Source organism: Caenorhabditis elegans, chromosome V (assembly GCF_000002985.6).
Source record: "Caenorhabditis elegans chromosome V".
NCBI classification, from domain to species: Eukaryota; Metazoa; Nematoda; class Chromadorea; order Rhabditida; family Rhabditidae; genus Caenorhabditis; species Caenorhabditis elegans.
The window spans coordinates 10,167,903-10,183,216 of NC_003283.11; the positions used below are offsets into that span (position 1 = coordinate 10,167,903).

The 15,314-nt window shown below is 35.3% G+C and overlaps 2 protein-coding genes, 1 long non-coding RNA gene and 2 other non-coding genes across 6 annotated transcripts; 3 read left to right on the forward strand and 2 right to left on the reverse strand.

Annotated features, from left to right (window-relative positions):
• Positions 1-1,274: 1,274 nt before the first annotated feature.
• On the reverse strand, positions 1,275-5,851 carry egl-3 (Neuroendocrine convertase 2; the record flags this gene model as incomplete). 2 transcript variants are annotated; one of them, NM_001028561.4, is made up of 8 exons in its annotated part: positions 1,275-2,028; positions 2,248-2,542; positions 2,608-3,066; positions 3,119-3,609; positions 4,015-4,107; positions 4,158-4,211; positions 4,722-4,862; positions 5,574-5,851. In NM_001028561.4, the coding sequence occupies 8 exons, from the start codon at positions 5,847-5,849 to the stop codon at positions 1,879-1,881; spliced, it is 1,959 nt and encodes a 652-aa protein (NP_001023732.1). The 2 variants fall into 2 exon arrangements, with proteins under 2 accessions (NP_001023732.1, NP_001256192.1); NM_001269263.3 differs by lacking the exon at positions 5,574-5,851 and having other exon boundaries at positions 1,879-2,028; positions 4,722-4,763.
• A 1,245-nt stretch (positions 5,852-7,096) lies between these two features.
• Positions 7,097-7,292, reverse strand: C51E3.11. Its single transcript, NR_069257.1, has one exon. It is a non-coding gene; the product is annotated as an Unclassified non-coding RNA C51E3.11 (non-coding RNA).
• C51E3.12 lies at positions 7,169-7,294 on the forward strand. Its single transcript, NR_069258.1, has one exon. It is a non-coding gene; the product is annotated as an Unclassified non-coding RNA C51E3.12 (non-coding RNA).
• Positions 7,295-8,330: 1,036 nt separating this feature from the next.
• Positions 8,331-11,362, forward strand: linc-146. The gene is made up of 2 exons (NR_102055.1): positions 8,331-8,666; positions 11,220-11,362. It is a non-coding gene; the product is annotated as a long non-coding RNA linc-146 (long non-coding RNA).
• Positions 11,363-11,632: 270 nt separating this feature from the next.
• cul-5 (Cullin-5) lies at positions 11,633-15,252 on the forward strand. Its single transcript, NM_073215.8, has 15 exons — positions 11,633-11,725; positions 11,771-11,905; positions 12,284-12,385; positions 12,433-12,637; positions 12,684-12,793; positions 12,841-13,048; positions 13,095-13,225; positions 13,275-13,571; positions 13,618-13,818; positions 13,861-13,921; positions 13,968-14,071; positions 14,117-14,188; positions 14,236-14,400; positions 14,503-14,894; positions 14,940-15,252. The coding sequence occupies exons 1-15, from the start codon at positions 11,663-11,665 to the stop codon at positions 14,989-14,991; spliced, it is 2,298 nt and encodes a 765-aa protein (NP_505616.2). The 5' UTR covers positions 11,633-11,662; the 3' UTR covers positions 14,992-15,252.
• The last annotated feature ends 62 nt before the right edge of the window (positions 15,253-15,314 follow it).

Consider the following 15,314-nt stretch of genomic DNA (forward strand, 5'->3'; position numbering starts at 1 on the left):
TGGATACGACAAGATTTGATTGGCAATCTTCCAAGTGTGTCAATGACAGAATGTGTCAGAAAAAGATCTGAAAAGGATGAGAATGAACGTGTTCGTTTGTTGGAATATAATTCATCTATTTAGTACTAAAAAAAATGAAATGGTTTGCTAGAAACAGTGAATAGGAAATGAAATGCCGGAAGAATTAGAATCTGTATGTATACAAAGTGATAATGCATATTGTTGTGGTAGAGAAAGAGAAAAGAGGCGACAAACAGGCACGTATCATTGTCTGACGACTACTGGCAGAAGAGAAAACGATGAAGAGACGTTCAATTTGGGACGAATTCGACAAATGGGCAAAAATTAAATGGGGTGGGGCAATTACTGATTGAAGTTTAAGAGTGATTGTTCAAAATTTGAATTGAGATATTCTGGAGATTTTATTTTCCTAAAAACTAATTTTCCTGAGAGGCATTCAAGACGTGCCATACCTGATATACTCTTGGAAACACGTCAAAATTATTTTCAGAGAGTGTGATGTCACAATCGTTAAAGAGCCTACTGTCTTCATATTTATTACAAGTTCATTTTGCTTCATTTCAAAGAAAATGAGGAGCGCATAAAAAATTTGGGCAGGACACTTTTGGAATACTGCATGTTGCAATTTTCCAACAGTTATAATAAATAAAGTATAATTGATCTCAAAATTAAAAAATAAAAACTTAAAACACAACAATCCTTTTCGTACAGCAAAACTTATTTAAAGTATTTGTCGAAATTATGATAACAGATTTTAAGGTCTAAATGTGACAAAATGTCTACACTCAGTTAAATAAACAACAAAACATAATCATAAAAGTTGTATTTAACAACCAGTTTTTCATACAATTTTTACATACAACTTTATATATATATAATTTTTTTAGTTGCACCGGGATTTTTTATGCTTTTCAAGAAATATTTAAATTCTGAAATTCTAGATGGATTTGTGAGATTGACGAACTATTTTTCCCGATAAATTAGAAGGTATACTGTAGAAAAACACAGAGGGTTAAAATAGCTTTAATTTTTTTAAGTGTATTTTTAACTTTTGAGTTAACTTTGTTGACTACATTTGACTTCAAAAACGTATTCAGAAAGCCAAAAAATCTGAGAGATATCAATTGGATAGTGACTAAGCATCTAGTGTTGCAATTTACCAAAAGTCATGATTTTGAAAAGGCGGATTCTTTTAGAAAGTACTTTTCCAATGTTCGTGGCGTCATTTTTTGATTATTTCTTGTTCGACAAAAGACCAAGTGAATCATATCATTTTTAAAAAGGAAATTATAGTTTTTGCAGCAGACAAATAAATTGAACTATCTGCATGTCAATAACAATTCCGAACGATTTATTATGGGTGGTTCGACTTGTGCGCGCAGGGATTTGCATGGCGAATGAAGATGGTGTGATGATGGAGTGAGAGAGATTTTAAGGGCTCTTTTCGGTTTTCGTTTCAGATGGTAATGATGTTTTGTGTCTGTCATTTGTGTTTGTGTGTGTGTGGCTCAGCTCATTTAACAATTGTGATGTGATGATCGGGTCGAAAAACTGACAATAAAAATATGAAGGGGAGAGAAAAAAAGGAAGAGGGAGAAATAGAAAAAAGAAGAAATGGGTGGGGCGAATGGTGGTGATGGACGATTTGATGGAATATACTTACAAAATATAAAAATCTGTAAATCTGTGTGCGGCACCCGAAGCGACTACAACAATACGGATCACCGGATATTGGGGGCGGGTCGACTGGGAAGCTCGATGATCTGTTTCATTTTCAACTAGTTAAAAAGAGGAGGAGGAAGAGGAAATTCTTAGAAATTTTTTGAAGGAAGGAAGAAATTGGGGAATTTTGTACATTTAGTGGCTGCGTTTGTGGGCTTTTTGAACGGTGTCGAGCTTCTTGTTGGTTTGACCGACGATTGGCTCGATGAGATTGTATGGGGCTTCTCTTGTTCCGTGCAACATCAGCTCGAACTTCTTAAGGGTTCCGGCATGAGCTCCAGGTCCCTGAAACATTATTAGTGTTTACAGAAAATTTTGTGTACAGATTATCATATAAATGTTGTGCTTTGATCTATGAGAAAACAACATTTTAAGATATCTTATCTTAGCCGATTTCGCAGCCGATTTCGATCTAGTTCTAAAAAAACGTTAGGCGAACTTAGAAAAAGGTATACAATATTTAAGTGCTCAAATAAAATTGTTCATCATGAATGCATTACTCACTTGGAATCTGGCGACAAGTCTCCATTTTCCTGTTGGATTCTCTCCCCATGTGTGTGTTGTCATGAATGGCCAGTTGGTGAATCCATCCTTTGAATCATCATCCTTTGGTCTGCGGGAAAGAATCATGGTACGGGTTCCCATTGGAGAGATCAAGTAGAGAGTGGTATCTCCACGACGAGTCGAGTTGAACGAGACAACTGCTTGAACATGTTCCAGGTAGCGGACTTCGAATTGAGATCCGGCACATCCATCAGTATTAATTTCAAGAATCAAGTTTCCATCGGCTGGGATCTCACTGAAAGCAATTTAACGTAATGATTAGTTAGGAATTTGAATGGTCATTCTGTAAAAGTGACTTACTGTGGAGTGTCAATGAGTCCAGCAGTACAGTGATAACGTGGTGGGGAAGTCTTCCAGGCCATTGCCAACATGACCATCTCTGCTGCATCAAGAACTCCAAATCCGAAAAGGTGATTGTACTCGAGTCCAACTCCATTCATTTGCCATTCAAAGTGAGAACAGTTTCCATGAGAGTCGCGGTGGTTATCGTTGATTCCGAGAGATGGGAAGTCACGGCATCTTCCGTCAAACAGGGAGTTTCTGCTTGAAGTGAGAACTGTCAAGTGTTGGAGATCTCTCCAGGTAAGAGATGGATTGGCTTCAAGAGCAAGGGCAAAGACTCCTGCCGCTTCTGGAGCAGCAGCGGAAGTTCCGGAGTGAGATCGGGTGCATCTTCCGTAGAGATCGGTAGTAGCGACTCCGGTTTCTGGGTTTCGTCCTCCATTGGAGAAAGTGGAAGCAAGGGTTGATGAACAAGATCTGAAGTTTGTTTTAATTTGTGTTTGAAGTGAAAATAAAACTCGAAACATACTCATCGTAGTGAGCATTTTCTCCATTGTTAATGGCTGAATTGATCGAGATTGTCCACATGCTTGCCGCATATCCATCACAATTACAATCATCATCCTCTCCTCCGTCTCCACTGGCCCAAACAAAAATGGATCCAAGTCCGTTACGTCCCTCGTTGACACCCCTGACGATTGCTCGCATAGTGGCATTACGTGGTCCATCAACAGTCTTTCCATCATCAGTCGGTCCCCATGAAGCAGAGTAGATATGAATTTTGCTCGGCTCGTGTCCCATTGAATTGGCTTCAATGAGATCGGTCATGTAGGGTTGATCAAGCATTCTGATTCCAGCAACCTTTCCGTCATAGGCAACTCCGACTCCACAGACACCGTTGTCACGGGCGGCAACGATTTCTCCGGCGCATCGAGTTCCGTGGGAATTGAACCAGTCATCAGTGTATCTTGGATATGGGAATGGATCATTTGATGAGAAATCGTATGAAGCTTCGGCATTCTGGAAAAAAATTCGATTCATAAATCTACTGTAAACAGATAATTTGACGAAATTTTCAATTTTAAACATCAATTTTAAAAAGATTATAAAAATCAGTGAAATAAATGTTCAATTATGTTACGTCTACAAATGAGACTTTTGAGAATCCATTTTTTGAGACAAATGGCTCTCAAGTAAGTTTTCAATAGCTTTTTGGTTATTCTAGACTTTACATTTTTGGTTTCTGATTTCTTCGAAGAGAAATCCAAAAAAATTTACTGGGCATTTTAGTGTTCTCAAGACAGCTTTGGAATTTAATTCAGTTTCCCTATTTTATGGCTTCACTATTTGTCTCAAATATCAAAATATGTGAGTTTCTACCAAAACGATAAGACCCTGATTGTAATGTGTAATCAGACGACTTACAAAGTTGTTCTTAATATCCGGATGCATGTAATCCACTCCGTCATCCATAATCGCTGTTGTGATGTTCTTTCCAGTAAATCCCATTGCCCAAGCCTTAAAATTTTTATTTTCCAAAATTTTTATTTTTCTTTTCAATTTGTTACCCTTTCCACATTCAAATCCAAACGAGCTTTTCCGCCAGCTTGTCCAGTGTTTTTCTGGAAAAAGAGCATGTTTCGGAGAGAATTTTTTGGCGCAGAGCAGCAGAACATTGGGGCGCATTTTTCTTTATTCTCCTCCCTCGTTTTTTTCTTTTCATGACGAAGTTATCTCATGAACTATTTACATGGTTGGGAGGAAAGCAACGGAAAGACGAGACGAAAGGAAATTCTGATGAAGCCCTCAGGGTAGGGACAACCAAGAAAATGGATCCCTAATTTATGGGGGGAGAGGGTAGACGTTGTGCACGATCAGAAAAACATCAAAAAAACTTTTGTGCAGGTTTAATTAATAAAAGTTATCAATGTTTTCGTGTCCTTAGTTCTGGAATTACGATTTATTAAAAAAAACGTTGAAGACGGAAATATTTTTGTTATTCTCATTATCTAATGCATACTATCTGAAATACTAGGAAATTAGTACGAACTGAACGAATTGCGTCACGTGGTTGCCTGAATTCGAAATACCAAGTAACATTATTTCTGTTCAAAATGTGTTCCTTGACTCACCAAGTACCACTGATATCCATAAAGTGGATCCGATGGAGACATGACTGCTGAAAAGTCAAACTGGCTTTCCAGTCGCTGTTCAAGCGGACGATATCCTCGCTTTGTACGGGTGTATCCTTTCAGCTGCTCGACGTGAAGAACCTGAATAAAGAATGAAAAAAGTTGGATGAAATGACGTAGGGAAGAGATGTTGGAAGGAATATTCTATTGCTCTAAATGATCAAATGAATGACCATTTTGAATTGGATTTAACACAGATTTAGCTGATCAATGTTGTAAAAATAGGTGTATGGTGAAGAGAATTATGGGATTAGTATATCAATATATTTTGTTTTTGAAAGTTAAAATTTGTCCGGATCATTGTTGAATTTGTCATGATTGTTTTTTTTACAAATTTCACATTATGTGGTGACGAATGCTTTTGAACAGAACTGTGTAGTATAATGTTTCTAGTTTAAATATTTGTGCAACCAGCACTTGTTCATGATAATAAATACTGCGATCAGTAATTACCGAAATAATACGAATTATATTCCATTCAATGTCAGTGTCAGTATTCAATTAATGACTGCAAATCGCCTAGTTAATATAACTTTTAAAATTTTGGCAAAAATGTGCCGCACTAAATTCTATGAAATTCACATCATTTAGTTTTTTGTTTTTGCCTCAATTTGAATTAAGAACTTCTGTTAAATAAAGCGATGTTTATCATAAGTTGTAAAATGTAATTTTCAACTGTCTAACCGAACTTTTACTTTTTTAAAGTAGTCTGATTACCAATTTATATGCTTCTCTATAACATTTTTCTTGGTCAAAACAGCAACAAGTCTACAGTAACCCATGATTTCTTACCTCATCATCATTATGAAGTTTAGCATGATGACCTGCTGATCTTCTGGTTCGTGCATGAACAAGTGCTGGTTGCACAAAATGATATTCATTATCACTTGCTGCAACTTGTCCTCTATTAATAAATCCGTGACGTTTGGCTATCCGATGCGCATCTTCCAGTCCACCTCCCTCTTTTAAATGAACATGGAAATGGTTGGTGTAGACGTCGACCGCCTCACCAATGCCGATGAAAATCGACAGGAACACACATATTAGGTCGACATGTGTGTTTTTCATACCTTCAATTGAAAAATATTTATTGTCAATATTCGAAAAGACAATAGATCGAAAGAATATAAAGAAAATAATGAGGTTGAATAAAATATGAGTCAGGTTTGTAAGGCTGGTTTTTTTTCACACAACTTCCGAGAATTTTTGATTTACTCTAATAAAAGTTTAAAGGCGTTTTGAAGAATGTCTTACCTTTGAAAAATGTAATGAAAGGTTGCAAAAAAAATTTTCAGAGAGATATTTAGATTTTTCTAAAAAAAAACACGGGTTTTCAAATTTGCGGAAGTTTAGTCAGGCATCTGATGATAAATTCAGTTAAATCGGCCGACTTGAAAGGATAAAGTTTTCATGAAGTTCACAGAAATATATCGGGTCCGGACTCCGACTTTGAAACTTTTATTTTTGAAATTTTAAATTGTTTGAAACTAGAATATTTTTAAAAATTTCATGTAATCTCCAGTTTCCCTCATGAAAAAATTTATTAAATACCAAGATTTTCTTAATATTATTCATCCAAAATTTATAAAAACGAAAAATACGTTAATATGATTTGACATTTCCACAAAAAAGCTGAATAAAAATGTATGTCGTTTGGGCTGATTCAACCCGGAACTGCTTATCAAAAGAGAGCGTGTGACGTGAATATATTGGATCAAGCTCAGAATAAGAATGAGTCAATGGGTCGCAAAAGAGCATCTTTGAGCTATCATTTCAGAATAAAAAACATCTAATTCATAATAACATGGCTGGAACCGGAAATGTCAAAATCTTTTTTTTTGTGCGCGGGCGCAAACTCGGAAAACGAGAAAACGAGAAAAGATGTCAGTTTGGTTGAGCCTTCACAGCAGTGCTGAAAAAGTGGGCGGTTCGGAGAGCAGGGGGAAGATAGGCGACGAAGAAGCAGCAGGAGAAGAAAAAGAAGAAAAAAGAAGGCGAAAGAAAAAGATGACGACTATGAAGAGGTGGTGAGGGTGAAAGCTGTGCGCGTGCCCACACTGATCGATACGATGAAGCCGTCGCTGGGCACTGCACCTTATCGATCTGCTTGGCTCGGCAGCTCTCATTGGCTCTAGGCATTCACACACACACATACACACTCACGCACACAGATCTCTATGAGTCTTCTCTTCGATTTCAGATGACGTCGCTTTTTTGCCTCTTCTGAAATGCGATGGGATGTGTGTGAGTGCTGAAGCGAGAGAGTATGAGTTTGGAAGAGCTCTCGACTTTCTCTCGGCTCACATGCTTGTTCATTTTTCTGCCTCGTTTCCAGTCAGAGCAGTGAAGAGATAATCAAATGAATGACACATAGGGAAAGAGAATGAAGAAGAAGATGTGCTTGGATCTGTGTATGCCCCCGATTCATCATCATCAGGAGCCCTTCGTGTTTTTCGACAAAATACTCAAATGAGATGAACCGGGAAATTTGAAGGGAAGTGAGAAAGATCTTTTAATATTCAAAATATTCGGAATATTCGCACGAAAATTGGAATAATTTCTTGGAAAGTAAATAATGTCACCGAGACAATGGTTCTAGTGTGGCTGTGTTATATATTGGTATTTTCCTTTAAAAAATTTAATATCATTTTTTTAATATGTCTATATTTTTCATAAACAAATTTCTTGAATTTAGTGTTCCGTGATACTATCAACTCAGTGTTCTTGTTTTTTTAGACCACAGCTAAATATGGAAAATTGGTCTTCTGTTAAAGTCGAACAATTGAAATAATAGTACATATTTTTTCGACAACACATTGCTAGAATCTTACGGATTATGGGAAAGGTGTAATTTCTCTAGAAATAAAAATTTGGTTTTATTCGTGTTCCAACAAGTCTGCAAACTTATTTATAATGAACGAAAGCCAGAGATCATAACGTTTTCTTTACAGGAAATTATATTTTTATGGGATCAAATTCATGTAAAGAAGGAACAAGGCGCTCAGAAGAAGGAAAAGAAAAAACTTAGAGAATAACTCTCAGAAACAAGAGTTCAAAAACCCAGGACTCTAGTGAATAGGAGTTTCCGGGAATGAAGCACATGGTCGAGAGCCTATGCATGGAGCAAGAGCAGCTTAACCTAATGGAAGAGCTCTTTGACCTTTATGAAATTAAGATTATAGTTTAAGCTATAATTTAGAGCCTAATATGTAATTGATAATCTCATTTTAAAAGCTCAAATTCAGAACTCTTGAATTCCATTTTGAGTGCTGCATTAAGTTGTAGAAGAAGAAATAGCAAAAGAGACGTCATTGTTCCTTTTGTGTTTTGCACATTTCAAAACTAATTACGTTTACGTGCAAGTTTTCAAGTTTTGAAAAAAGTTTTTGTAAACAAATTATAAGATGTGTAAACTATTAGGTGGTAAATATTTCTTAATAGATAAAATGAAAAGTTTCCATTGAAAAAATTTAAGCTAAATGAGTGTCTTGAAATAAGAAATGAAGAAATGTCTACTCTGGGCAAACAGGAAACATGCAGGAAATAGGCGTAGGCACGCACGTAGGTCGGCATTTCCGTGGGAAGAAGTGCCGCTTACCTTAGAAGTTCCTCCAAGTTACTTTATTATGTGACTCATAGATATTGTATATAATCAAGTACCTATTCTCACAATCAAGTAGCATAAGAATTCTACATGTTTATGATGCGCTCAAAGCTTCTGTCAGACAATAAGTACACCTTTTTGATACAATATATTCAAACCCACAAAGCGACCAAAATGAGCTGAAACGAAATGACGTGAAGAGACAGGTTGTGTGAGTGTGTTAATGGAGCTATTAGTCTATTTCAGAGAACGGATCACAATGTGAAAACAAACAGAAAAAAGTTATGAGAGAAAGGAAAGAGCTTCTTTATTTTCTTTTTTTTTCATTTTAGTTTGTTGCCAGACTAAACGAAAATCCACAAAAAAATCCCCGTGGACTAGTACATTCGTAATATGCGTATTAAAAACTTCATGAAAAATGTGCGTTTCTGCTTGAAAAAACATTGAAATTTTCAGCTGTTTTATAATACTGGGAACACATGATCTTGTAATGATTAAAGGGAATTCTAGGAGCTCAACTGAATTAAAACGAATTAAAAGAAATATAGTTTTTAAAAAAATACTACATATAAGTAATATTTATTTTTTATCAGACAAGACTTTTCATGATTTGCACTACAAACTTCATACAATTATTGATAGAACTCTAAAGTATTTATGAAACATATGTTATCCTCTATTGAAATCGGTTCGAAGCTTGTTTACGTGTGGTCCAAAGTTCTTGGTTCTTTGTGCGGTAACTCTTGAAAATCAAATTTTGCCTGAATTCTAAGCTGCTTCTTGACACAAAGTAAATATTCCATTTGAGAGAAAATATTGAAACTTTTCTTATTCTTGGACCTACATATGTTTCAAGAATACCTAAAGTTTCACACGAGCATATTCTGATTAAAGAACAGCTGCCTGGAGTATTTGAAACAATATGTGTTTGAATTTTAAAATTAAAACTGGTAAAGAAAATTTATGTTTTAAAGCTGAACAGCCAATGTCTAGACAAAACATGTTACGCCGACAAACAATGGACAATGTGTTAGGTTATTTTCAAAGCAAAAAAAGAGCAAAATGAGCACGACGACCACATTCAGCTTGCGGAAGGAAATTCGAACTGAAATATTTCCCATTGAAGGACGTTGTCGAGCATTCTCAAGGTGACGTCATCGTAGTGAAATGACATATTGCAAGTGGAAAACGTCATCACTCTTGAAGATGATATGAATTCAAAACGATTTATAACTATTTATATATTAAAAAATCATTTTCCGTATTCATTTATGTATCTCGTGATGATGTGAAAGTTTATTTGAAAATTCTTAGAAAACATAAAAATAGCAGCGAAAATACTTCCGATTGCATCAAAGTCTCATTTTTATAGAACGTGCAAATTTTTCTGAAGTAATTGTGAATTTTCAGAAAAACGATGCCGGAACAAACACAAATTTCTGAAATGATTGATATCGTGAATAACTATTAGAGTTGTCTCCTGTTTGGGAGATTGTTTCATTAATTTCCCCTTCTAATATGTCAATGCCCTTCTCAGTTTTTCATTCTACGTTCATAAATGTATGACTATTTCTCAACGAAACCTAGCTGCAGACCCGAATAAATTCACTCAATAAAACTTACGCGGATTTTTACCTCAAAAATACGGTACCAGGTCTCGGCACGACACTTTTTATCAAATACAAAAGGGTGTGAGCCTTTAAAGAGTACTGTAATTTCGAACTTTTTTTGTTGGGTAATTTCCATCGATTTTTCCTTGTGTTCGGTTTGCCAAAGTTTATGTGTTTCACAATTGTTTTATTCTGGGTTTTCATAATAAATAAAAATATGTTTACCGAAAAACAATGGAAAATCAATAAAAATAGTCTTGTCGAGATGAGATCAGTTTATGCCGACTCGTGAGCTCCAAAAGGATTTTCAACGCCAAGTAGTTCGTTAGAGCGCGTTTGCACTACCATCTCTGGGGGGGAAGTTTCGGGGACATTTGAGTTTTGGCTATATATTTTAAAATCGTTTGTAAAACATAATTAATTTTTGATTGGTCAAATATTAATGTAATGCAAATCATCTTTTCCCTCGATCTTTTGAACATATGTTGTATCATTTCTTCATGAATCTGCATCCCAAGTAAGCAAATTCTCGCTATTTTGTGTGGTTGCATACAACCGGTTCTTGTCATCTCCCTCACTCTCTCTCCCTCATTTTTTCCTCTCTTACTTTTCTTTCAGTGAAATCTAGTTTCCATAGCTTTCACTTCTTTCAATAACTCTTAATTTCACTTTAATTACATTCAACTTTTTCTAAAAATTAATATTTCCAATTTTGGTGTCAGGTTGTCCCATCACTTCACTGAGCACAAAAATGGCGGGAAAAATATGTTTGAATTATTGTGACGTCACAGCGCATTTTGAATAATTGTTTTTCAATCAAAGCGTCAATTTTTGAGAATGTTTCAATTATTCTTCAAATACTTTTTTGTGTTAATTTATAAAGTTGATATTTCAACGAGTATTCAATAATTTGGCAACTTAAATGGAAAAATTAATCAAATACCGTATATTCTCTATTAGTAAGGCGCCTCTATTAGTTTTGCACCTCTAATAGTTTTGCACCCCTTCCATTGTTCCCTATTTTTAGGAATACAAAATTTGCATTATTAAATCGTTTTACCAATCAGGAAAATTATTACAGACTTGGTATAACAAGTCAAAATTGGCAAAATATGAGTACAACTGGGACAATGGTTGCGTATCAGTCGTAAAATTCGTCCATTTTGGTTCATAAGGTGTTACTGAAATTGATGATATTTGCCATAACTTAATGAGAAACATGAGAAAAAAAACCTGCTTGAAAATTAGTTTTGCACCCTCTATTAGTTTTGCATCAAATTATGTGTCCGAAAATTAGTTTTGCACGCCTTACTAATAGAGGATATACGGTATATAAAGCAATTTTGTTGAAATAAATAAGTTGTTTATAAATTAATACAAAAAATTATTTGAAGAATGATTGAAAATGGGTACACATGTTATCACTGTATTTAAGACTGTTATTGTTTTTCGTTATCAATTTCTTTATCGAACAAAACGTGACTTGTAAGAGGAGAAGTGATTTTGAACAACTATTTTTAAATGGAACCAATCTGCATTTCGTTTCAAAATGAATTCTCTCTTTGAACATTTAGATCAATAATATATCGTTATCGCCCTTGTTTTTAAAGTTCGAATTCTCAAAAAAAAAATTGCAGTGAGGTCTCGGAGAGAGAGACCATCAGAATATGCAATTCGACGAAGAATGGAGCAAAGCCGATCCAATTGTACATGCACTTCTGCATCAGAAAGTTAGTTTCATTCGTCTCAACGTAGAAAACATTCCATTTTTACAGTCAGTAACTCCGGCTGCATGGCAAGATCTCTTTTATCACGTGTATAAAATCACATCTTGGGTAGATGACGGGCCTTTGAAAATTCGCGATATTCTCACTCGATGTATCAATGATTATGTTCATGAAGCAAATAAAGTAAGTTTTTTTTTCAATTAAAGGTGGAGTAGCGCCAGTGGAGATTTTGTAACTTATAAGTTTTGGCAATTTGCCATAATTTTGAAAAATATGAGCTTTTGAGGAAATCCAAATCAATGTCACATGTTCCGGTCCCTACAATGTTTTAATACAAATAGTTAAAACAAAATTATAGTTTAAAAAAATGTAGGAAAACATTTTTTTGGTCTACTTCCAACATTATGAGTAGCAAAAACTGATTAAATTTCACTGTTGGACACTAAATAAAATTTTTCTCAAGTTTTATTATATATTTGGTCATTTTGGCACCATTGGAGTAAAAAAAACTGCAGTTTCAATATTATTGTAAATTAATGGTTTATTTTTTAAATTCTACAGAGGATAAGAAGCTTGCAAACAGATGGAAGTCTTCTAATTGGTTACATCAAAGAATGGAATCGGTTTTATCAGCAAGCTAACATTCTTCCACTTCCATTCAAGGTGGTTTTTAATTGTCTTCTGTCTATTCAAATCTGGTCTTGCTACAGAAAATCGATGAAAGTTCGAGACGCCGAAGTGTTCCTGAAACTCCGGAAGAATCTATTCGTACCGTGATGCTCGAAAAATGGAACGAAATTATTTTCATGAATATTTCTGAGCAACTACTGGTTGAAGCTCTTCGTTTAGTGAAAGAAGAACGTGATGGAAATATAATCGACGCACAAAATGTTATCGGTATCCGAGAAAGCTTTGGTAAGATACAATTATTTGTACCTATTACACGAAGAATCATTTTCAGTGGCACTGAACGATCGAGCAGGGGAAGATCCACTTTTAGTCTACCGACAATCATTTGAGAGACAGTTTATCGAACAGACCACGGAATATTACAAAAAAATATGCGGAAATGTGAGTTAACCTGTTTTTTGGTGTTTCAAATACGTAATGTGTTTCAGCTTCTCAACGAACTCGGTGTTCTCGAATATATGGTTTATGCAGATAAGAAATTGGAAGAAGAGCAGCAACGAGCCAAAAGATATTTGGAAATGAATTCACCAACGTCTGGGAAACACATGGAAAAAGCAGTAATTGCACTTGTTGAGTCGTTTGAAGATACGATTTTAGCAGAATGCTCAAAACTAATTGCCAGTAAAGATGTCGAGCGTAAGTTTTGTATTTGCTCGAATTGTAAAAATGTATTCTTTTCCAGGTCTCCAACGTCTGTATCGCTTGATTCGTAGAACTCGAAGCGGAATTGATACAGTTCTCAAGTGTATTGACACTCATATACGAACTGAAGGGTTGAATGACATGAGAAACAATGCTGAGAACCTTTCTACGGTGATTTACAATATGCATTTTATTAAATTCATTAACTAGTTAATTGCAGGATCCTGAAAGATATGTCCAACAGCTCCTTCTTATGTTCGATAAGTTTTCTTCCCTGGTTCGAGAAGGATTCTGTGACGATGCCCGCCTTTTGACCGCTCGCGACAAAGCATTTCGGGCTGTTGTGAATGATTCGTCAATATTCAAAACTGAAATGATGAATAAGAAAGGTCGTACCTTATCGGTGGAATCAAAATGCGCTGAACTACTAGCCAATTATTGTGATCTTTTGCTAAGAAAAACACAATTGAGCAAAAAACTGACATCAGAAGAGATTGATGAAAAACTCAATCAAGTGGTAATAATTCAATTTTAGTTATTCTTAAATATAGATATAATCTCAGCTTCTCGTACTCAAATATGTTGAAAACAAAGATGTTTTCATGCGTTTTCACCGAGCCCATCTTTCACGTCGTTTAATTTTGGAAATGAGTGCTGATCAGGAAAAAGAAGAGATGATGGTGACAAAACTTCGAGAATGCGGAATGCCATCCGATGCAGTTAATAAATTATCCAGAATGTTACAAGATATCGAGCTGAATAAGGTAAAATTATATATTCTTATTTTAAAAACCTTGTACTTTCAGGACATGAACTCTTCTTTCAAAAAGGCGCTAACTGGAACAAATAACAACAAATCAATTGCAGGTACTTGAAAGAATTAATATTCGATTAACTTCAAAATATTTTACAGATTCTATCAATATGAAAGTCTTAAATGGAGGTGCTTGGGGTCGCGGTGGGTCTGAAAGAATTCGATTCTCTCTGCCTCGTGAATTAGAGGACTTTGTCCCCGAGGTAGAATTCCCTTTCACCATACCTATAAAATTATCTTAATTTCAGATGGAAGCGTTTTACAAAAAGCAACATAATGGTAGAAAGCTATGCTGGATGCATCACTGGAGCAGTGGAACTGTTTATATCTCAAAACAGCTTCAGATTAACTTAACATGTCTTTTCAGATGGTCTTCGGAACTGCAAATGGCGGCAGATTCGATCTTGAATGCACAACGTTCCAGATGGCAGTTCTATTTTGTTTCAATGATAGAGCTCATGATAAAATATCATTGGAAACTCTACGGCTTGCTACTGAATTACCGGATGCTGAACTGAATCGCACACTTCTGGTAACTTTCAATATTTCATTCTTATTTATTCAAGGACTTTTGTGAGTTCACAGTTTGAGATAATTCGGAACTAATTCTCAGATAATGCATTTCTTATTTCAGTCACTGGTTGCATATCCAAAGATGAGATACCAAATTCTTCTTTGCGACGTTCCTTCGACAACCGTCACAGCCAGAGATTTCACTGATTCTACAAAATTCCTTATTAATCATGACTTCAATGTTGTGAAAAATGGAAAGTCACAGCAACGTGGAAAAGTTAATTTGATAGGAAGACTTCAGTTGTCATTGGAAGCCAACGCTGAGAAGGAACACGAGAGCATCGTAGCATTGCGGGAGCTCCGCGTTCAAGAAGGAATTGTGAAGATTTTGAAAACTAGAAAAACTTACACATTGGCTCAGCTCACAATGGAGTTGGTCGAAATTTTGAAACCATTGTTTATTCCCAATAGGAAAATCATCAAAGAACAAATTGATTGGCTTATTGAAAACAAGTAAGAAAAAGTGAATAAAGTGCATAAATTCAACAAAAATTTCAGATATATGGAACGCCGTGCGGATGACATCAACACTTTCGTTTATATCTCCTGATTTTTTTCCTGTATTTTCCTTTTTAACTATATGTTATAGTATCAGTCTCACTTTCCGATCTAGTCAATTCGCATTGGCCTCTAACCACCATAGTTTTTCACCATTTTTCTGTATTATAATTTGTCATTTTGCATCTTCGATTTGGTATGGGTCTTAATTTCTCGGCTTATTCTCAAAATAATTGTATTGTTATCAAATGTTCATGTCTTACGCGTTCTCTTTTCAAACATGGTGGCGGTGAATGAATTTATTTTTTACTCGATTCGCAAGAAATGATAGATATTTGAACAGATGGATTTTACATTCGATTCCTGCTAGAGATC